General features: G+C 35.5%; 5 protein-coding genes across 6 annotated transcripts; 3 read left to right on the top strand and 2 right to left on the bottom strand.

Moving 5' to 3' along the window:
- Window positions 1-3,140: 3,140 nt before the first annotated feature.
- On the top strand, window positions 3,141-3,952 carry LOC125052580 (histidine-rich glycoprotein-like). Its single transcript, XM_047653506.1, has one exon. The coding sequence runs from the start codon at window positions 3,141-3,143 to the stop codon at window positions 3,846-3,848; it is 708 nt and encodes a 235-aa protein (XP_047509462.1). The 3' UTR covers window positions 3,849-3,952.
- Window positions 3,953-7,810: 3,858 nt separating this feature from the next.
- On the top strand, window positions 7,811-8,630 carry LOC125052284 (histidine-rich glycoprotein-like). Its single transcript, XM_047653026.1, has one exon. The coding sequence runs from the start codon at window positions 7,891-7,893 to the stop codon at window positions 8,620-8,622; it is 732 nt and encodes a 243-aa protein (XP_047508982.1). The 5' UTR covers window positions 7,811-7,890; the 3' UTR covers window positions 8,623-8,630.
- A 169-nt stretch (window positions 8,631-8,799) lies between these two features.
- On the top strand, window positions 8,800-10,291 carry LOC125052283 (histidine-rich glycoprotein-like). The gene has a single exon (XM_047653025.1). The coding sequence runs from the start codon at window positions 9,008-9,010 to the stop codon at window positions 9,803-9,805; it is 798 nt and encodes a 265-aa protein (XP_047508981.1). The 5' UTR covers window positions 8,800-9,007; the 3' UTR covers window positions 9,806-10,291.
- Window positions 10,292-10,449: 158 nt separating this feature from the next.
- LOC125052285 (eukaryotic translation initiation factor 3 subunit K) lies at window positions 10,450-17,763 on the bottom strand. 2 transcript variants are annotated; one of them, XM_047653027.1, is made up of 4 exons: window positions 17,641-17,763; window positions 11,631-11,912; window positions 11,303-11,522; window positions 10,450-10,624 (listed from the first exon to the last, which is right to left on the bottom strand). In XM_047653027.1, the coding sequence occupies exons 2-4, from the start codon at window positions 11,901-11,903 to the stop codon at window positions 10,473-10,475; spliced, it is 645 nt and encodes a 214-aa protein (XP_047508983.1). In that variant the 5' UTR covers window positions 11,904-11,912; window positions 17,641-17,763; the 3' UTR covers window positions 10,450-10,472. The 2 variants fall into 2 exon arrangements, with proteins under 2 accessions (XP_047508983.1, XP_047508984.1); XM_047653028.1 differs by lacking the exon at window positions 17,641-17,763 and having other exon boundaries at window positions 11,631-11,999.
- A 3,519-nt stretch (window positions 17,764-21,282) lies between these two features.
- Window positions 21,283-22,812, bottom strand: LOC125052615 (TATA-box-binding protein). The gene is made up of 4 exons (XM_047653558.1): window positions 22,294-22,812; window positions 22,026-22,156; window positions 21,707-21,950; window positions 21,283-21,634 (listed from the first exon to the last, which is right to left on the bottom strand). Exons 1-4 carry the CDS (start codon window positions 22,573-22,575, stop codon window positions 21,359-21,361), a joined length of 933 nt encoding a protein of 310 aa, XP_047509514.1. The 5' UTR covers window positions 22,576-22,812; the 3' UTR covers window positions 21,283-21,358.
- Window positions 22,813-23,340: the final 528 nt, after the last annotated feature.

Raw genomic sequence — 23,340 nt, forward strand, 5'->3', positions numbered from 1 at the left:
CCATCTGATATTGATATTATTGTTATAAAATTACCTTCAAAAGCCTAGGTAGATTCATGGCATCTTAATTGGAGGTACGATTTACTTAGTTCAAACTGAAAGGGTAGCTGGTGCCTATTTTTTTTTCACCTTATGCATACTAAAGATATTTCACATGTAATTCACACACAATATAAAGTTACATGATATAGCTTTATAGTTTTCGTTTCAATTGGCCACCATCAGGCATACAAACAGCTACGTTGCACCATTTTTACTAAATAATAAGGTCTCAGATGTTTTTAGATTATATCAGCTTTTATTTTACTAGTTAGTAATTAAGCATTGCCCTTGCCTATACGAGTTTTCTACTAAGAAATATTTGAAAAGTAACTACGAGTATGTATAAGATTAGTATTTTTGCAAATATTAGAACCTATAGATTCATACAGCAATGGTTTCGACTCTCATCCGCCAGGGCGTACATTTGATCCACGGCCGTGCACCTATAACTTTATGTCTATGTGCGCATTTAACACCCGCTCATACGGTGAAGAAAAACATCGTGAGGAAACGGGCATACTTTAAATCTAAAATGTTGACGACATTGAAACTATCAAGAAATAGGAACATAAATGTGAGTATCATAACTAAAAGGCGCGTCGTGGCGCTACAACCAATGGTTTTTTTTTACTGTTCTGTTCTGATGATTTATACAAAATGGTGTCTTTTTTAAATATAAAGTACTGGATCATTTTTGGGATATTTCACATGGTTTGTGTAGATACGTTATAACCCTAGACCTTCAGCAAAAAGTATATAAACCTACTACTAACATATTTTAAAATATAACAACCTATAACAAAGACCTATAAATTATCATGCCAACGTTAAGCCATTGAGTCCATATTATTTACTTACCCTAAATATACACAAACCTATTTAAATATGCCGTATGAGCCAAGAAAAGGTAATATTACAGAGGTAATAGCATTAGCAGTCTTCGGTATGGCCTAACAAGATTTTCGTGTTGTAGTAAGCTAGGCTCCTTAGCAAATAATTCTTATAAGTATGACGCCCTGGTTGCCGTAAGAGCATTAGTAACTGGATAATGTTTTTAACTAGGTCTTTGTAACATTTCTAAGTGCATATTATATCTAGGTAATGGGTTTAAAGCAGCTAAATACGTTTCTGATATATCGATCGGTCTTGCGATGTTATGAAGTGAATTCCAATGAAAAGTACAGTTCAATACTTTCAGACAGGACCATGGTAGCAACACACTTTTGCTTCTATTGATTATCTAGATATTAGGCGGGTCCACACGAGGCATTTGCCGCGCGAAGTAGCTCGGTTAGTGTGGACGCGCCTCGGCCGAGGCAAGCGCCGGACCCGCCTATTAAATGTTTTTAGAACTTTGATCATCATGACTACATAAAAGGCATTATAATTATTAGGCCTACAGAGTTACTCCATGTACCTACGCTAGAATACACTACTAACATGCTACTTGCATGTTGGCACATGATACACGTCGTTTCTATATCTATAAGTACCCAGATAAACTCACAAAGCTGAGTTTCACTTTCAGAGCAAGTACATAATAATATATGGGGATTTAAATTAAAAAACCCCACCCTTGTGACATGATATTTCCCACATTACCAATAGGTTAAAACTGTTCTAAAGACCTGTGTTGTCCAAGTGCCTTGAGAGAGCGCCTCTCGGTCCTAGGGTGACTGAACAAATCACAGTTGTGCACCATCGGACTGTGAAGAAAAACATCATGAGGAAACCGACTTGCCTTAGGCCCAATAATCGACGGCGTGTGTCTGGCTGATCACCTACTTAGATTTTTTTTATCACGAAACAGATACAGAAATCTGAGGCCAAGAACTAGAGGTTGAAGCGCGACTGGTCTTTCTTTAAACTTTCTTTAACCTATAGGTCAAGTTACTATATCTAATTTTTCTATTAGACGTTTTGGTTTAACATTAAAATATAAAATAACTTAAAACGATAAACGATAAACTCAATATCGCCTTGAAATGTATTCTCTTTCGAAAGCGAACCTTTAGAAAAGATCTACCAGACCGTAACGATCGTGAACTTATTTTCTGCGACACTTGTGCAATACAAACGCGGCAACTAACAGTTGACAATATGGAATACCTACTTACATAAAATCAATATTAAACACATATTCGTATGCTATAAAAATCTAGGACTTTCTAAAGGAATACCTTTAAGTAAAATTATTAGGATAATTCAATGTTTCGTCACCGAATTGTATTCACTATCTGTATTCTTTTGATAGCGTTGCGTTCATTACTCATTGTATCTACTACTATGCGAGTGATATGATTAAGCGTTTGATGTAGGTTTTTGATGCACAAGTACTCTTGTAGACTAGAAAACGAAAGTAGTTGGATATCTGTCTACCTGTAAGCAACACAATATCTAAAGAGAAAAAGGTATCGTGTGTATCAATGTTTGCTGGTTAAATGAATTTATTCGGATTGAGAACTGGCAATCATAAAAATATGTGTAAAAAATACACTTACTATACATTCTATAGAAAAACAAGCCGTTTGTCGGTAACAAGGGTGTGCTATTAACAAGACTCATTCACTTGGAAGAATTGTTTAACACTAACCAAATAAAGCCGATACAAATATCGAAAGATTCACTAAGCAGATAATTTCGATTAATTCGGGGTAAAGTGCCTGGCCACTTAACTTAAAAGAATTATATGACAATGAAGATATTTTGGTGTATATTTTTCTTTTAGATATTTAGTATTTACTATTTACTATTTACCCATATAATTCAGTTAGTTTTACTATTAATCTACCTTAGAAGACATAATATTTAAATGACGCTCTAAACGTCACTTACCTTTACAAGGTACAACAATCTCATAATTTTTGACGGTCCCTAAGGTACCATACCTTAGGGACTGTTACCCACCTAACCGTTACACATCTAAACAAACCATATTATACTGCTTTAATTGACCTTGGGTCAATAAATGTTGAATATTTCCTAACAACTTTTGACGCCTCAGATTTTTCTTAGTATAAAACCGACTTGCCACGTTCAGAGGTCAGTTGCAACCGGACTTCCGATAACACACCACTGGCATTGAAAATACCTTCAACATGAGGGCTATTTTGGCACTAGGAGTTCTGTGCCTTGTGGTGGCATGTACCGCCTACAAAATCGACGACCAGGCAGTCGCTGCAAGTCACCACGAACATGGCGGTGGTCACGAACACCATGCGCATCACCACCATGAACATGGCGATAAAGGAGACAAGGGACATAAAGGTCATCACCATCATCACAAAGGTGATGAGGGACATTATGGAAAACATCACCATGAAGGGCATCACCACGAAGCTGGAGGCGGGCACAAGAAACACTGGGATGAACACGACCATCACGGAAAACATCACGAACATGGCCACCATCACAAAGGTGAAAAGCATGGACATCATGAACACCACGATAAAGGAGAAAAAACCGACGGCTACCACAAGAAGTATCACAAGGACCACTTCCACAAGGATCACCACTTCCACGATGGCCACCATGATGAGGGCAAGCATCACAAACACGGGCACCATCACGGACATCATGAAAAACACGAAGGTCACCACAAGAAGGGAGGACATCACCACTCCGGTCATCATGAGGGGCACCACGGCAAACACGGCCATCACGATCACGGTCACTACGATGAGGGCCATCATGGCCACAAGGGCCACCACGGCCATGAAGAACATGACCATCACCACCATGAACATGGCAAGAAAGGTGGGCATGAAGACCACAAAAAATGGGGATTCCATCATGGAAAACATTAAATCTTTTCTAGACCCTACAAGTTACAGTGTACATATTCTGATATAGCTGTTGTTAATGCTCTATTTTAATTGTTATTGTTTTTATGTTTTATACTTTAATTAAAGCTCGAATCAGTCATTTTGTTTTTGTAACTTTCTACTTATGATAACATCGCCCCTTGTTTGGTTCGAATTAGCATTCAAAGGATAAAAATCCCTGAAAGTAATATACAGGTATCATAGAAAAATCCATATAGGTAATGCTTAATTGCCATACTAGGCATGCCTTTTAAGTTCTGTCGTTTCCATATTTCCTGGCAATTTCGAATTTGGAACTGTTCTTTATTCGAATGTGTTTAAATTTTGAATCTCAAAACAGTTGAAAGTATTAGGATTAATGCTATTGTTTAGTCACAGCGTCGATTGGAATCTGTCAGGTTACGTACGAAAATGAATCTTTCTAAGGAAAATGACAGGCTTCAGGCAATTCTCGAAGATCGTCATGTGACGAATCGAGAGATACAGGCTCTATTAGGCATCTCAGGGACAACCATTCAGAAGATCTTGCATGAAGCGCTTAGTGTGAGAAAGCTAGATTGCCATTGGATACACAATGACAAGGCGGCCCGCCTGGTGAAGATGGTGTAAGAAAACTCTGCAAAGGTTCAACCGAGGAGAGTCAAATCACGTCTACGACATCATCAGTGGTAACGAATCTTGGATCTATGCCTACGATCCTGATTCCAAACAACAATCTACAATCTGGGTCCACAATTACACGGCAAAATTTCTCGATATTGATATGGCACCTAGGTAATGATATAATTAGATTTTTAACATGAAAGAATTCACTTATCTAAGGATATGTGAATACTTCCCTAATCTAAATAAACATTGCAATAATTTCTATATAAATATTAAAAACTTAATTTAATGTGGTTTAATACAATTTCAATTTAATATGAAGTTGTACTCGAACATACTGATTAAGGGTATGCTTATAAAACAAACATAATTATCAAACATTTACATTATGTAGATGACACGCACTCGGATCGAATTGAAACGCCTGATTAAAAAGCTGATGCTGATCTACTTACCGAGGTGAATAATTATAATTCGATAGCAAGGATTATCATAATTATTAATCGACTTATAATTGGTGGAAATAGTATATATACGAGTATTGTCTTTATTTAGTTTACGCGAGTAGTACCTACAGATATTGTATTTCAATGTACAACACATTACACACACAAGATGCCTAAACGCCTGTTACATCAATAATGTAATAAGTTTCGCGTTTGGATAATATATGCTAAACGTAAAATTTATTTATTTAAGTAGTATTAATTATTTATAAGTTTATTTCTTGGTAGTGTTGGCGATTGATTATCTAGTAAAGTTTTTAACTTGAGAATTGTAGTTTTGTAGTAATGAAGTCTCTCATATTGTATTATCGACTACGTGTTAACAAGAGTAAGTAGTATTTTTAAATTTTCTACTGTACTGAATATCAGATGTTTTTAAAATCTTACTATTTCTGCCGCTACGGTGCTACCAAAATTCTAAAATATCAAGGTCAAATATCAGGTATGAGCAGCGCTTCCAGATACACTGTAATTACAGTAGATTTACTGTATTTTAGACTTTTCTACTGTATACTGTAATGATAAAATACAGTGTATGAAAATACTGTATTTAATTTCCGTTCATATAAATTATCAAATTTAATACGTTTTACGTATTACAAAATACGAAATATAAATTTGCAACCTAATCTAGAACCCAGAACCACTGACCTCTATCTATAGACAATGTAGAGTAGGATTGTTACCTACATATTAGTTTACGTGCGGGGAATTCCCCAATGAATCAGAACTAACGCTTAGCAAAAACTAACCGTCTAGTATTATCTTTGCCTCACTCAAACGCTGAGTGCGAACGCAAGTTTAGTGAAATTAATAGTATAAAAACCAAGCAGAGGAACTGTCTGATCACAAATACTATTAAAGAAAATATGTTAGCTCAGCAAGCCATTCGTCGAAATTCTGAAAACTGCGTCAAATTTAATCCCACTAATGAAATGATTTTGAAGATGAATGCAAAAATTTATTAAAATCATGAGGAAATTATTTTAGAATAACTTACAATGATATGAATTTACAAATAAATTAATACAGCATCTTATTTTTCTTTTAATATTTAAACAAACTTTTACTGTAATTTTACTGTATTCGAATTTGGAATCTGCTGTATTGTTTTAAGAAACTACTATATTTTTTAGCTGACAACACTGTAATTTTACTTTTGGGATCTGGAAGCACTGGGTATGAGTATCAATGGTGCCAAAAGCGAACCTTACTAAAGTGAGCATTCCTAGAGCTAGATTTGAGCAGGTTAGGTTACTTTTTTGTTTGTTTGGAGAAGTTGTAAGGTTTTTAAGAATGTTTTAAATTAAAAAAACAATTTTGCACTTATAAGAACGATTCATTAGAATAAGTTGTATGTTTTTGTGGAAGTTGTCAATAATTTGTATGTTTTGTAAATTCTATCGAGCATCGACCTGTGCGTTCCTAGAGCTAATTTACGTTATCGCCAAATATTTTTGCTAAGGGTTCTAGAACTAATTTGGACTATAACAGCATCACCTCTAGAATATGTTGAGAGAACAACAGACTATTCGTCGTCTCATGGGCAGACTACACTGTGCATGGCCTGGGTGGCCTATAGACGCATCCTGGCCGTAGTTGTTGAAGGGAGTCAGGAGACTCGCTTACTTAAGGTTCGGATGCAGAGATTCCTAATGTGGCTTATTAAGTGAAAGCTGTCAGCCTGTTATTATAAGGTGACCAACTATTTTTTGTTCAAAAAGAGTAAACTTTGCAAGTATTTCAGTATAATTATTTCATTTAGGTGAAAAAACGATTAAAACTTAATTTTCTTTAAAAAACATATTTTTATTCGGAGTGAATTATTTTGCTAAATGAGGATGTTCGTCTAATAATGTAGCCACATCTGAACAACTATCATTTTGCATATTAAATTTGACTGTTAAGACGGCAGATAATGTTTCTACAGAATGTTGCGACTTCTCACTGCGCCAGTAATCATTCCCTAGTGAAAATACCCTTACAACAAAATTCATTTAAAACTAAATTATACAAATGAGTACTTACAGAGTGCAGGATTTAAAAAGAGTACGGTTTGCGAAAAGAGTACAAAACTTAGTAAATGAGTATAGTTGGTCACCTTAGTTATTAGGTCTACACCTATATAGTGCAAAGTATTTTTTTATGTAACTGGAGGCAAATGGGCTGGAGGCTCGCCTGATGGTATGTGATACCGCCGCCCATGGACACTCACATTGCCCGATATAAATCTTAAATGCCTAATCGATATAAAGTATAATGTTCGACAATTTTAAAACTAACGCGTTACCATTACCTTTTATGCCTTCAATAACTTAGGTAAGAAAGACGTTTTACTTGTAAACATTGATTTATTACTAATAGTTTTAGTCTATTTTGAAAATACAAAATTTAAGTTTTATAATAGCAAGGATTGGGCAGTATTTATCTATCTTACCCCTCTATTTAGTATTCCAGACACTGTTGTATCGATTACAAGTTTTGCTATTATTGAATATTTTGCTTAACTAATTTATATACTTACGTATATGTAGTTAAGCCTTCTGTCCTTATTGTGAATGTTACTCTTAATAACATATCTACATTTAAGCAAGAGGCGTAACTAATCCTTAAAACATTAATCATTTCTTCTAACAAATAGATCTGTAGGTGCCTTAATCTTTTCTTCTAATAGAATTCTAAATTCTCTTTTAGACTAATAGAATTTATAACTGTTAAAATCTAAGTCCGTGATGCAATAAACAATTTCTATAGGCATAGGCGCAATTGTAGTTGTAGTGTCCTTGCCTACAATTTCACCAGTGGCATTGGAGTAGGTATAAATTGCTTTATATAAATACCTTTTCATGTTGTGGTCAAATCAGTTCAGTTCAGCGTTTTAACATTAGCAATCAAGAAGGGAAAACGTTATAATGAGGACGCTAGTCGCCCTTATCCTTACAGGATATGTTCTAGTTTTATGTTCTGGTCGTGAAGTAGGCGAAACAGATTTAGTTGCAGCCGCTTCACACCACAAAGGTCATCATCACGAAGAGGGCGGTGGAAAAGAGCATCACGCACACCACCATCACGAACACGGTGAAAAGGGCCACAAAGGCCATAAAGGGCATCATCACCACCACAAAGGTGAACACGGCGATCATCATAAGCACCATCATGCAGGACATCATCATGAGCACGGAGGCGGTCATAAAAAGCACTGGGATGAACATGATCACCATGGAAAACATCACGAACACGGCCATCATCACAAAGGTGGTAAACATCATCACAAAAAACATTTTGACAAAGGTGAAGAGACCGATGGTTACCATAAAAAATATCATAAGGATGAATATCACAAGGACCATCACTTTTATGATGATCACCATAAAGAAGGCAAACACCATAAGCATGAAAAGCATCATGGTCACCATGACAAACACGGGGGACATCATAAGAAAGGAGGTCATCATCACTCCGGACATCATGAGGACCATTATGGCAAAAAGGGTCACCACGATAAACATCACTATGACGAAGATCACAAAGGCCACAAAGGACATGGGGGCCATGAAGAACATCATCACGATCATCACGAACACGGTAAAAAGGGAGGTCATGAAGATCACAAACATTGGGGATTCCATCACGGAAAGCACTGATAATTTTGTATACAAGATGTTAAACTTGATTTTTTTGTTAAATTGTTATTTGGTAAATAAAACCATTTTTGATAAATAGTTACTGTAATTTCATTCTCAACTAGGTATTATCGTAAAAAATAAAAGTACGTTTCGTCACCACCACGAACAGAATCACTCGGCTAGAAATCTGCAGCAATGATTGCTACAGATCACTGTAATCGTCAACTAAAGCACCGTTATCTATAAATTCGAAACGCGGAATCGATTAGAACACAATAAAGTTTGATCGGCGAGGTAAACCGCGTACTGGTAAGATTTAAATATAATACGTACTTACTTTATAATACATAATTGATTTCATAAACTTTTAAATGAATAATAAAATAATTTTCTTTACAGAAGTATGACGCGAATACTGTTACTAATTATTGCGTCGTATGCTATAGTAGTGTCGAAGGCCCGAAATGTCGATAATATACCAACGCCGTTTAGCGCTAAAGGAGAGCTTGTTTCTGGAGGAAGTGAACGGCTTGATCAAATAGTCGCAGGCACTGGTAAACATGAAGCCAAAGAAAGCCACCAGGAATCAGGAGGTGGTCACGAACATCACGCTCACCATCATAAAGAGAATGAAGAAAAGGGTGACAAAGGCTACAAATCTCATCACCACCACGATAAAGGGGATCACGGTAAACATGAAAAACATCATCATGAAGGTCATCACGATGAACATGGTGGACATAAAAAAAAGCACCATGACGAACACGACAAACATGGAGAGCATCACGAAGCTGCTCACGGACATAAAGGAGGGAAGTTTGGACACAAGAAAGGTCATAAAAAGGGTTCTAAAACTACAGGCTTTCATCATAAGTCACACAAAGATGAATACCATAAGGAACATAAGTTTTACGACGATTTCCATAAAGGCGGAAATCACCATAAACATGGAGACTTTCATGGGCATCATGACAGTAAGGAAGGGCAACACAAAAAAGGTGGGCACCATGAAAAAGGCCATCACGAAAAACACCACGGTAAAAAAGGCAAACATGACAAGGGTCATTACGATGAAGATCATAAAGGACACAAAGGTCATCATGGACATGAGGAACATCATGCTCACCATCATGATCATGGCAAAAAGGGAGGCCATGCTGGTGGCAAAGAATATGGGTTCAGCCATGGAAAAAAGGCATAGGTCAGACAGACTTGTAGATCTTCTGTTACCATTACTTTATTTTTATGTAGCTTTTAATTCTTGTGTTGAAATTTTAAGTTGAAGTTTTATATGTGTTATGTTACTATGCATACCTTATTGTGCAGTATGTTGAACAGCCTTAGATATAGGTATGACTTATACCCACAATTGTATTAAAATATAAAAAAAGATCTTGAAAGTTCATAAAAAAGCATTATTAGGGAAACAATTTTGATGGTTTCTCCAATTAACAAATGGTTTGATGCCCCAAATAGCATATTAAGTAAAATGACTATGTGATAGTTTTCTAGTCTACATTTTAGTTAACAATTTTCATTTTCTATAACTTTAACATGACAATAAATTAAATTTACTGATTTATTAAACACATTTTTATAATAAATTACCTATTATTTTGATACATTATATTTGTATAATGTAAGGCTTTCCAATTAATTCAATTCTTTTTGATATAATTTGATTAAATAAAGACTAAAACAATATTATTGTTTACTTTCTGCACTAATTGCCAAAACTTCTAGAGGATTATTATAAATCATTTAATATTAATAGAAACCAAAAAGTACATTGATAACTATTTTGCATTCTATGAAAAAAATTAGTTAAATATAAATAAAAAACCCTTGACCAGGAATATTCTTTATAGTTACAAAATTGTCATCAATGGAGCAAGATGATCAAACTCAATCTTTTCTGTTATGTTCTTGGTCTTGATATTATCATCTTGGTTTGCAATGAAAATTAAATTGCCATCATCTCTCCAGCCATATTTTTTGACCCAGTGTTTTAAAGTTACATCTGTAATAAAATTATATAATTTAAAAAAAAACCTGTGGCACTACAGTTCGGTCTGAGATTATTGTCCTCTTTCCTTGATAATTTTCGATTTTTTTTTTTTTAAGACAATTCACACCAATTGACCTAGTCCCATGCTAAGCTGGTGAAGCTTGTGTTATGGGTAGTGGGTACTAGGCAACAGATATACATACATATTATAGATAGATAGACATATAAATACATATTTAAACACCCAAGACCCAAGCACAACACCAAATGCTCATCACATCGATGTTCATCTCAGCCGGGGATCAAACCCGGGACCCATGGCTTCGCAGTCATGGGTACTAACCACTAGACCAATGAGTCGTCTCTGTAGGCAGCCTTCTGTTTTGAAACATACCATTTGTTTTTGAGTCTATTTTGTGCTAGTTTCTTTGGTAGATAAATCTCTAAGTGTACAGCGGGACTTAAATGCGCAACCCCAAGGTTGGGAGTAGTGCACCTAACCAACAAGCTTATATTGCTAATAAATTTTACAAATTTATTAGACCGGATAGACATTTCAAATGTCATTTAGCCATCTGTAAAATATAATTGATCCAAACAATGTGGTATGTATTTATTACAAATATTTGATAAGTAAATGTATTTATGATGTGCATGCCAAGGAAGCTCTCAATATGATTAACTACTCACCATCAATTCCACCTAAAAGATTGGCCAAATTATTTTTATCAATAGTCTGGAAGGTGATGCCAACTACATGACATACAAATTTACGGATTGAATCATGAAAGCTACTTATGCGATTACATAGTTCAGGCATTTGATGTACCCTGTTCCAGAACTGGGCGAAATCACATTGCTCCAATATATCAGCCAAATATTTTATTTGAGAAATTGTTTCATTCTCAACCTAAAAATAAAAACATTTTATTTAGAAAAATATTATCACACTCTATAATAGCAACTTAAACAACAATTTAACTTATTTATAATATATTAAACTGAAATAAAAACTTACGACTGACTCCAGCAAAAGGCATTTGCACAAAGTGAAGTCTGTATGAGGGAAGTTAGTTAACGCCTTCAAAAGAATTTGACACGTAATATCTGGATTGAATTTTTCCGGATTGAATTGATACAGCTTCAAAACTGCTAAGTTTGCTTCCAAGTCATACGTATTTTCTCTTGACTGCATTTCAACATATCTCTCCAAAGTTTGCAGATTTGCTGGGTTGTATCTTTCGATACTTTTTAGAATAGTAGCAATGGTTTGCCTCATTGTTTCAGCCATTTTTGTAAACTGTATAGATTAAAATAAGTATTATAAATGAGAAACGAGAATCAATGCCAAGAATAAACCCGTGTTAAAACCAATAAGTAAACTAACCTAACAATTTTTTTTTTTTTTTTTTTTTTTTTTTAAATAGCCTCACGCAGAGCGTATTGCCACAGACAAAGGTAAGGAAAACGGAATAGTAAAGAAAAACAATTTTACATCGAATGAACATTACATCGATAAAGGATAGGATCAGCAGGATATAAAACTATCTCTAATACAAAATACTACATTATGGAATGGAACAGTAATTAATAAAATATATATCATGTAGAATACGATTTGTATACATATATATTTATAATTTTATATTATTTACAGTAAGAAATAAACATAACTTTTTATATATATTATGATTTAAAGATGAAAGCAGAACAGGAACAGATGTAGGTAACGGGATACTAGAAGAAGGATAAGAATGATCGAATAACATGGAGTGGTTATACCGGGGACAGGACAGAATGATATGGTTTAAATCACCAATATTTAGCCCACACTCACACATTTCACTATCAATAATATGAAATCTGGAAAGGTGAGCTGGGGTACACACATGGCCCAATCTCATACGAATGAGAGACGATGTTTCCTTTTTATCAAATTTCATTTTAAAAAACCATGGTTTTAGTGGTATTGTGGGCTGTATAGATGAAAAATATTTACCCTTAATTAAACTGCTCTGAATCCAAAGGTCAGTCCAAGATTGTCGAAGAAAAGAAGCAGGAAGTGAGGCCAAATCATGATAATAATTTTTATACGAGTTAGCATCGCCATCCTTAACAGCTTCATTTGCTAGTTGGTCTGCTATGTCGTTACCAAAAATACCAGAATGTCCAGGTATCCAACCAAATGACACAGACAACCCCAATTGCTCACATTCATACAACAAACTCCTAATCTCAATAATGATAGGAAAAATTAATTTGTTTTTTAATGGATATTTTTGGAGAGCTTGAAGAGCACTAAGTGAATCTGTGAATATGATTGATTTCTTAAGTTTCTTACTTAAAACTAATTTTAAAGCTTTAAAGATACCGTAACATTCCCCTGTGAAGATTGAGGACTCTGGAGGAAACTTTATTTTTATTGTAGTTTTACTTTGTAAGTGAAATACCCCTATGCCTACATTACCAGACGAACCGTGTTTAGAGGCATCTGTAAATATATAATTGTACTCATGGCAGTGTTGTTCACAGAAATAATTAAAAGTAATCCTTGCGTGGGAATCGCCCTTGTTTATACCAATATTGAATCTAATGTCTGGAGAAATATTTAGAGATTCAAAGTTGGTTCCAAATAAAGGGTAAGTTGGTAAGGTATGAGTTGGAGCTTGAATATTGATAAATTTATTGAAGCTGACGATGAGACAAGGTGAAGATTTATTTGACCAGTACTTGGAAGATGTCAACAATTGAGATAGTTCTTGAAGCTTAGAACGAAGAGGATGGTTGGCATATTGAAGGGAGCGAAATACGAATTTATCAGATAAATATTGTCGTCTAAGATGTAATGGGGCGTCAACACATTCTACTTGTAAAGCATTAATTGGACTAGTTTTCATAGCTCCTGTGATTAATCTTAATGCCTTAGACTGTATATTATCTAATTTTTTTAAACGGGTTGCATTTCCAGGAGATAATAAAAAGGTACCATAGTCTAAAATACTTCGGATTAAAGCATTGTACATGAGTTTCATACAAAATGGATGGGCACCCCACCATACACCGGATAAACATCTAAGAATGTTCAGGTTTCGCTCACACCTATTAAAAATGTAGTCACAATGATTTGCACCAGAGAGCTTAGAATCTAAAAACACACCAAGGAACTTCACAGAGTTTTTAACAGGGATAATATTATTATCAAAATACACGTTGATTGGAGGAGGGAGACGCATTCTAGAAAAAAGCATGGCAACACTTTTAGTGGGGGATATTTCAAGGCCATTAGTATCAAGCCAAGTTTTTAATAGATTAAGAGAATGAGACAGTAATGAGCAAGCAATGGCCGGTGATTGATGAATGGAATAAATTAAAAGGTCATCAGCATACTGGAGAATACAAATCCGATTATCCAAAGAAGCTTTCAAATCATGGGTATAAATATTATATAAGATGGGACTTAAGACTGATCCTTGAGGAAGACCTCTCCATAAGGTTCTGGTTACAACAGTAGAGTCTTGTGAAATTAGCGTGATGTGTCTTTCGTATAAAGTATTTATGATAAAATTTGATAACATTACAGGTACATTCAAATATTGTAGCTTTTTATGAAGAACTGACAACACTACATTGTCATAAGCGGATTGTACATCTAAAAATGTGGCAACAACAGAATCATTCCTTGAAAATGCTAAATAAATGTCAGTGATAAAGATGGCAAAACTGTCCATCGTACTCTTCCCTCGACGGAAACCAAATTGACTGTCACAAAGTAATTTATTGCTTTCTACAAACCATTCAAGGCGAGTTTTCACTAAATGTTCACAGAGTTTTATCAAGACCGAGGATAATGCAATAGGACGATATGAATTTGCGTTAGAGAGATTTTTATTAGGTTTCAGAATTGGTATAATGATCTGGTTTTTCCAGCGTGGAGGGATAGAACCGGTTAACATGAGTGAATTTATCAATTTCAGGAAATATTCAAGAGTTTGGTCTCCTAAATGAGAGATGAAGGAATATGGGATTCCATCGTCACCAGGAGCAGAGTCTATAACTGAAGATAATATTCCTTTAATTTCATACATAGAAAATGGACTATTGAGACCAGAGGGGTTCAATGGCATTAGAGGCATAATTATTTTTTCAGGGACTGTAGTAGGAGCAAGTCTGTCGAGGAATTGATTTGTTAATGAATCGGGGAGAGAACCAGAAGTTTCAGTAAATGCACACCTGAATCTTCTAATATTACGCCATACCATAGAAGGACGGACATTAGGGGAGATAGAGAGACAAAAAGATTTCCAGCTATCTGCTTTTTTCTTTTTGAATAATATACTGGTGGCCTTGAAAGCATCTGTAACCAGATCAAAATTTTCAGATGTACAATTCTCACAATATTGGAGCTCAACTTGTTTTCTTTTTTTAATTGCATCTGAACAATCTTGATCCCACCAAGGTGGAGATGGAATAAAGCCCAGAGCACCATTTTTAAGCGGAAAAGTTTTGTCGGCTACTTCTATAAATAATTTAGTTAATGCATCAGCACAAATTGATTCTGAACCATGTGAGATATTAGGGAGGGAAGTCATCTTTTGTTCTATACGGGATTTAAAGGTATCCCAATCAGCATTATTAAGTCGATGTTTTAATCTAGGAGAATGTCTAAATGTAAAATTAATATGAAAAGGAAATCTAAGAAGTAAAGGGAAGTGATCACTACCATATGAAGAAGAAAGTGTAGACCATGAAATAGTGGAAGCTAAACTAGGAGTACAAATGCTTAAATCAGGGACACTTGAGCCTTCATTGGGAGAGGTCCGCCGGGTCACAGAACCATTGTTAAGAAAGCAAAGATTATGAGAGTTTAACAGTTCCATCAATGAAACTCCGTATGTATTGGTTGTTGAACTGCCCCAAGAACTATGTTGACTGTTAAAGTCGCCTAATAAGATATAAGGCTTAGGAAGAGTAGAAATGATAGAGTCAATTTCAACAAAGATAGAAGAACTAGGATGAGGAATATATATTGAAACATAACAGATATTATTAACAATAGCAGCAATAATTGAAAAATCATTACTATGAGAAGGAATAGGGAAGTGAGAAAAAGGAAGATGATGTTTGACTAGTAAGGCAACTCCGCCATACCCGTCAATACGATCCTCACGGAGACAGGCATAACCTGAGTACCTACAAGGAGCACCTGGTTTTAACCAGGTTTCCTGTAGAGCGAAGATAAAAGGTTTATATTTATTTATAAGATAAATAATATCAGTTTTTTTAGACGAAGCACTTCTACAGTTCCACTGTAGAGCTTTGGCTTGCTTGTCCATTATTAATATAATTTGGTATGTTAGCGATAGTGTCAATTAAAGGAGCAGCGTTGGACGGTGAAAGAATATTAGACTGTGATAAAGTGTTAATGAGAATTTTTATTAGTTCTGCAATTGATTGTAATGTCAAATCATTATTGTTGTTTGTGTTTAATCCACAACCATTTCTGGGTGAGGGCATATCATAATCTTTAATTAATTGTTGTTGTGTATTTCTGTCATAACCTTTGGATAGTTTAGGAATAGATTTTGGTTTAAGAAAAAAAGTCTTTTTGTATGAGTTACTCAAAGACTGTTTATGAGACTGTTCAATTTGAGGAGTAGAAATTGTAGAAGCACCTACATTGGAAGAAGAAAGTAAAGCATCAGCATAAGATATTTTTGAGATAGGTGCATGAATTTTAGATGCTTCAGCGTACGAAATACAGCTCTTGGCCATAGATTCTTTGATGGCTTTTTGGCGATCAAATTCTAAACATCTTTTACTTGTGGCAAAATGGGAACCTTGACATAAACAACAGTATGCATCTTCCTCTAGGATAGAGCACTGATCAGCCGAATGGTCTTGGCCACACTTGAAACACTTTGGTTTTGATCTACATAATGATTTAACATGACCAAATCTGCAACAATTGTAACACTGTATTGTTGGGAAAATGTAAAGATCAACTGGGAGAGCAGTGTAGCAAATAAAAATTCGCTTAGGTAGTATTTGTCCATCAAATGTAAGGACCACAGTTTCAGTAGGCTTAAACTCACTGCCATTACTAGTAATGATACGTCGTCTCATTCTTCTTATTTTTAAAATTGGCCCGCATCCAACAGGTAAATTAATATTTTCCGTAACTTCTTCATCTGACCACTCAGCAGGTATGCCTCTTACAACACCCATACGGGTAACAGTAAATGTTGGGATAAAAACCTTATACTCGACTGATTGTAAAGCAGAGTTATTTAGGAAAGAATTTGCGTCCTGGTAATTATTAAAGGACAGAGACAGTCTATTACGACCAATTCGTTTTAAGCTTCCGTTAACAATATTGTGTATAGAATTTCTTTTTAAGAAACGACCAAAAGCAATTGGGTGAACTGAAACACTATCATTTGGAGTTTCCTGTACTCTTTGTATGTGAACAACATATGGTGCTGCATCACTCGGTTGGTATCTTAAACGTGCTACTGATTCTGGCTTTTTATATTGATTAGAAGAATTTTGACTAAGTTGTAACTCATTGGACAAGGGAGCAGTGTTAATTTGGGTATTGGTTAAAGGAATGCAATGACATTCGTTTTGTTTGATTTCCTTGCCCTCATGTTTCCGACTACGTCTCTTTTTATTACAGTGGGTGCAATGTTTATGCATAGTGGCTCTCCGTTTTCGAGCACCACTGCTAGACTTTATAGATCCATCTGTTTCCATTCCAGACTCATCATTTGAAATTGTTACTATACAGCCCACCCCAGGGACTTCTCCGCCCCCAGGGTCATCAGGCGGCTCCATAAGGAGCAAAAGTATATTAAAATAACTTACCAATAAATCTTCTCTTTAATAAACTATTTAATAAAACTAAGAAATAACAAATATATATACATAAACTACACTAGACTACTGATCCAAACCCTAAAAATAAAATAAAATTTAATTAAATCGAAAAACGCGTCAGTCTACGATCGTATTTCCCGCGCTTCTCTAACCTAACAATTGAATGCAGATTACAGGTATTTCATTACTGAGAAGTTGGCAGCGTAGCGGCGTAGCCACAGAGTCGTTGACACAGACTAGAAAGTAGCATTCTGATCTTACAGCAGTAATAACTCGGTAAATTCTGAAATTTCGATAAATATTTATTTACACAAATATTAACAAAAAATTTTGGACAGCATAATTATAAAACATTATGGTAGGGGAGCCCACCATGCTAAATGGGGATTTACTCGAGCGTCGTAGAGACCTATTGGGATGCAAAGCTTAGATAATAAGAAGAAAAAAATGTTAAATGATATATACCTTTTCATCGGTGGGGGAAGCGGCTATAGATTGTTAAATATGTAAAAAAAACTGTTGCATGGACATCCTCGAGCGCGTCAGATTAAGATAGCATCAATGCCCTACGTATTTTTAATAATGTACGTATGTTAATCTGATCGTTTGCATGATGCGGGTGGTTGTATTTAAGGGTTGAAAATGAAAAAAAAAAATTATCGAGCGCGTCAGATTTTCTAAGGGAGTGTTAAGTGCACCAAAAAAAAGCTCTCATTCACTAATCTGACGATTTCGATGGGACGCAAACCCACGGCTATTATCATAATTTGCAAAAAAAAATCGCCATTTTGAAATACTCAAGCGCGTCAGATTAAGATATATGTGGTTCATCTTTATGTTCTAAACGTACCGTCTCATAATCTGACGATTATCTAGAGGGATTCGCCTGATCTGACAAAAAAAATTTAGAAAAACGGTCCACCTAAAGGGCCATCCCTGCAACTTCCCGCTAATTCCATTCCTGGTCGCTTAAAATTGATATTTTGAGCTCGCTGAGTTCAAAGAAATAACATTTCTATGCATTTGAGCTCCCCCAGCTCGAAAGTCTGATAGAAGTTTCATAGAACACTATTTTTGGAATTTTCAAACCGCAATAACTTTTGAATGGATCAAGCAATTTTCACGCGGTTGGCGGCATTCGACGCAGTTTTATCATCCTCATAAGTAATTTTGCTTAATTTTAATTGATCGAACCACAAATTTCGGAGTAATCCCGAAAAAACACTTTTTCGGGTTTCTTTCGTTTACGATATCTCTCGAACGAATCAACCACTTTTGACCAGCTTGGTGGCGATCGACGTGGTTTTTTAAGCTCAAAGGCGGATTAGTTTTTGAAGTTGATCGATAAAGAAACTACTTTAAAAAAAAAATCTTATTTTTTTAAGATTTTTCAAAATTTCTCAAAATCTATCGGTCCGAATCGGTTCAAATTCACAGGAAATGTAATTTTGAGGGAAATATTTATAACGCCGTTTAGTTGATTCCGATCGGTTTAAGGAAATGTAGGCATCACGCAGCTGCACGCATTTAACTTTATCGACGAATTTTTGTTATTTCGGCTTGCGGAAAGCGTCAGAATATATTTTTTTCATTATTCTTGAATTATTTCCTTCAAAATAAAAAAAAAATTAGCTACGCTCGAGAATGTCGACATGACGTTTTTTTTTTACAACTTCGTTGCCCTCCCCTTTTTTTCCGTCACTCTCAAATTGTCAGATTAGTGGAATATACACTTTTTAGGATGTAATTAACTCACCCTACCTTAATCTGACGCGCTCGGGAATTTCTGATGGTCAATTTTTTTTTACTAATCTGATCCTGTCTCCTTCACGGGCGGCCTTATATATGGGCCTCATATTTTGTGGAGGTACTTAACCGGGTACAAGGTATCCCCCTATATATTAATCTGCCGCGCTTTAGTAAATCCCGAAATCCCCTCTTGGGCTCCCCTACCATTATTGTCCGTGTTAAATACTATTTTGAACAAGTTGCCGTACATTTAACAATGACCTTAGGGTATATGGGTGTAGGGGTAGGGTTGGCTTTCGACCGCTCCGCTGGAAATAAGTACGGCGTTTACGGTTAAAGTATCTGTATATGTGTTCAAAAGGAATTACACAAATGCCGTACAGTAATAAATGACCTATATTGCTCCTGCAATTGTCGTCGAATAAAAAATTTGCACCGACTTCCGGCACCATCACTTTAGTACGGCACTAGGTTTTTCGACATTTACTTTAATCATCTATACATTATAACAAAGCCGTATATTAATAATTAGTTGAAATTCCTCATTTGTACCTGATAAATTCCATTCACTCACGTACTCACATGTGCCGCTCAGAAATGAAGGCATAGTGTTCAGAGTTATTTTCAGATATAGTAACAGCCTTCTTCTTCTAAGGGTTATTCACGTTGGTTCATTTCACAGGTTTTTTTTTTCATGGGCTTGTAGTCTATAGGAAAACTCTCTTTTTGAAATTTCAAACTTGTTGTTTTTTTTAAAATGTCGTAAAAGCCACATCGATCTCAAGCTTGAAATATTGTTTTTAATGTTTATCGTAAAATAAAGGAAGAAGAAGAGAAGATTAAAGCGCGTGGTAGAGTTGGCCGGTAATTTGGACTGAGTGGTTTTGATACTTTTAGATTATTTTATATTTTTCTTCGGTACTTAATTATGACTTCTTTATAGGGCTTTCCAGTACTATACAGCGAATCGTAGCTGAGGGCCCATTGAATGATGTTGTGTTTGCCACTCTTGGTAAAAGAGCCCCTTTCTTTTTGTAGAAGAAAATCAACATGGACAGTTTCGATTTTCCTATTTGCCATGAGATTCCGGTAGAACTATAATTAGAATCTCATAATATATCTTAGTAAGAGTAAAATCATATGCATGCACTACAAGCGACATGGTCGACACTTTGGATTAGAGTTGTTATTTAGGCAATCAACAATCATGATTTTTGTTTTGCCAAAATTGAACCTAACACCAAACTTGCAACTTTTTCATTTTGGTTAAAAGTTTTTCCATTTTTTTTATGCTTGGAGCAAATAAGTTTGTGTTATCTGCATACCTAGTTGTTTATGACGCACTCCACACCTTAAAGGACTGCCTAGCATGGGAGGTGGGAAGGAGGCTTCTACTGGGCGTGCTAAAGGGCGAGGACGCTTCTCTCGATAACATTGTGAGAGTAGCAGTTACAGGCTCGGACAGTGACGGCATGTGGGAAACCCTCCGTTGCACCATGCAGCCCCGTGTGTAATCCTGTGCACGCAGTCGCTCCAGCGGGGGAACAGGCGTTCATGCGTACAAAAGAAGGCCGGCTTCCCCCAGCTTTATAAAACAGGGTGAATTGGCCAATGTGAAAGGCCCTTGCTGTGCCAAGGTCCATTCCACATCATTCGTGGCCGTAGAGGACCGTGAGTTTAACGGCTGATCGCGTGGCTGGATGCGGACAAGGCTACGCTGTTACCGTGTCCAACACCGCGCGATTGTTGGTGGCGCCGTGGGGTTTTAGTGGGTACGCACAACAGCAAGTCCCACATAACCCTTCTTCACCAGGTCAACCGAGCCGCGGGAGGGAATGCGTTACGCATTTCCCCACAAATAAAAAATCTGCATACCTAAGAATAATTAATTAATTAATATTATAGTGCCGAATATAACTTTTTATCTTTTGACAGCTACAATATTGCATTTAATGAAAGTGGCAAACACATTTAATTGATGCCAATAAATAGTAAAAAATCATAATGACGGAGGCTGCTCTTTAGTAAAATAAATTAAAACACTATTTAATAAAAACATTTTTTTATTATTTCAAACAAAAGTAACACTTTTTTTTGCTTGAAAACTAAGACTAACTAAGACTACTGTTTTTTGAAACTTTTCAGTATAGGATAGATGTTATCAAATGCCTCATAAATTTCTTGTCTTACTTTTGCTCCTGTTAATACAACTTTACCAGATACAAAAATAAGAAGAACAATCCTTGGTTTTACCATTCTATATATAAGTCCCGGAAATAATTCTGGTTCATAAGAACTGAACTGACCATGGGTAAGCACTAAACCTTCTAGACGAATAGGAAACTTGACATCACAGCTTCCCACCATATTTTGAATTTTAAAATCTAAAAATTTTGCCTGCAACAATTTTTTTTAATGTTATATCAACTAACCAATAATCTGTTACAAAAATATAAGTATGTTACTTACAGAAAAGCCTAGTTTCTGTATAATCCTAGCATATTTTCTAGCAGCAAGTCTTGAGTCCTCTTCACTTTTTGCTCCTGTACACACCATCTTGCCAGACGAGAATATTAATGCAGTTGTCCTTGGTTCTCTTATCCTCATTATAACAGCAGCAAATCGTTTAGGATTATATTCAGCATTCCTAGCGTGCAATGCTATTTTCTTTAAATCTAATTTACAAAATAAGTTGACAGTAGATACAATATTTCTGCAAACAATGTGATTTATTACAATAAGTTGTAAAGTATTTCAATCATAGTTATAGTTTAAAAGTTAAACTTACTGAAGTTGTGGTAGTATGCCTGGATCTGCTGAATGTGGAGTCATAGGAGTCATTGGAGAAGGGCAAGTCTGATTAAGCATTTGTTGGCCAGCAATACTTCCACCAGATATCATGGGAGACATCATATTTTGCTGAAAACACATTTGTATGTATATAAAGGGTATATTATATTATCACTAGTTTAATTTAATTATGTTTTAAATTGTAAAAGTTTAAATAGTAATTATATTAACTTATTTCAAAATATACTATCATAAGGAATATATACCGGTGTCTGAGGCTGCATCATTTGCTGTGGAGTTGCATAACTTGCAGTTGGTGCATAAGTATGCATAGAACGTTGAGGGGTTCCCATAAGAGAAGCTCCAAAGCCAACTAGTGGAGAGGAGCCCAATGAGGCCAAAGAATGTTGTTGTTGTTGATGCTGTTGGTTTTGATGCTGCTGCTGTTGTTGCATAGCATTTGGAAGGATTTGCTGATCTTCTTCGGGCTGATGCACAGGCGTACCTATACCCGGTATATTGAACGGACTAGGTAACATTTGATCCATGTTTGTGTATCTTTTACACTGCTGTAGATATTAAGAGCTAGGTCACTTTCAAGTAATACTGTTTAAAATATATAATATCTCACTCTTGGCGTAAACAAAATAAATAACTACATAAATTTCATTTATTATCAAGTCTCGTTTATTTAAATAATGTTCATTTACTAAAACCTAAGTACACCACCAGAAACTTGTTATTTGACAGTTGACACTTCCTTCTCAATAATGTCAATTGTCATTACCCTATATCCCCACCCGTTGACACATGACATTATATATTTAGTTTATGGTAGTTTACATTCATAGATTGACATAACTTCATAATGTATATATCTATATGCCACTAATATTGCCATGAGAAAAGTTTTCCCTATTTTGTGGGGTATTTCTTATAGTAAAAAATTTTCAGGGGGTGCTCACTAACTCCACACGCATATTAATCAGTTGCGTTAAATTAAACCACACCCGAACACTCTATACAACCGCTGCGTAGTAACTGTTTACTGTTCGTGTTCTAACTTCTACCTAATACACCACAGACCTTCACTATAGGAAGTGTGTGTAATACACAGTCGAAGCACAGCTGTGTTCGTGAAGTCTAGGGCTACCGACTACACTGTGTACAGTGTACAGTCTATATTGGTTAGGTTAGATTTGAATATTTTTTTTTTTTTTTTTTTTTTTAATATTATGGCAACAGCTTCAACTTTATGCCAGTTTCAAGTAAAAGGTTGGGAAACTACACGCGAAAAAAAAAATAAACAAAGA

This window comes from Pieris napi, chromosome 9 (assembly GCF_905475465.1).
Source record: "Pieris napi chromosome 9, ilPieNapi1.2, whole genome shotgun sequence".
In the NCBI taxonomy this organism is placed as follows: domain Eukaryota; kingdom Metazoa; phylum Arthropoda; class Insecta; order Lepidoptera; family Pieridae; genus Pieris; species Pieris napi.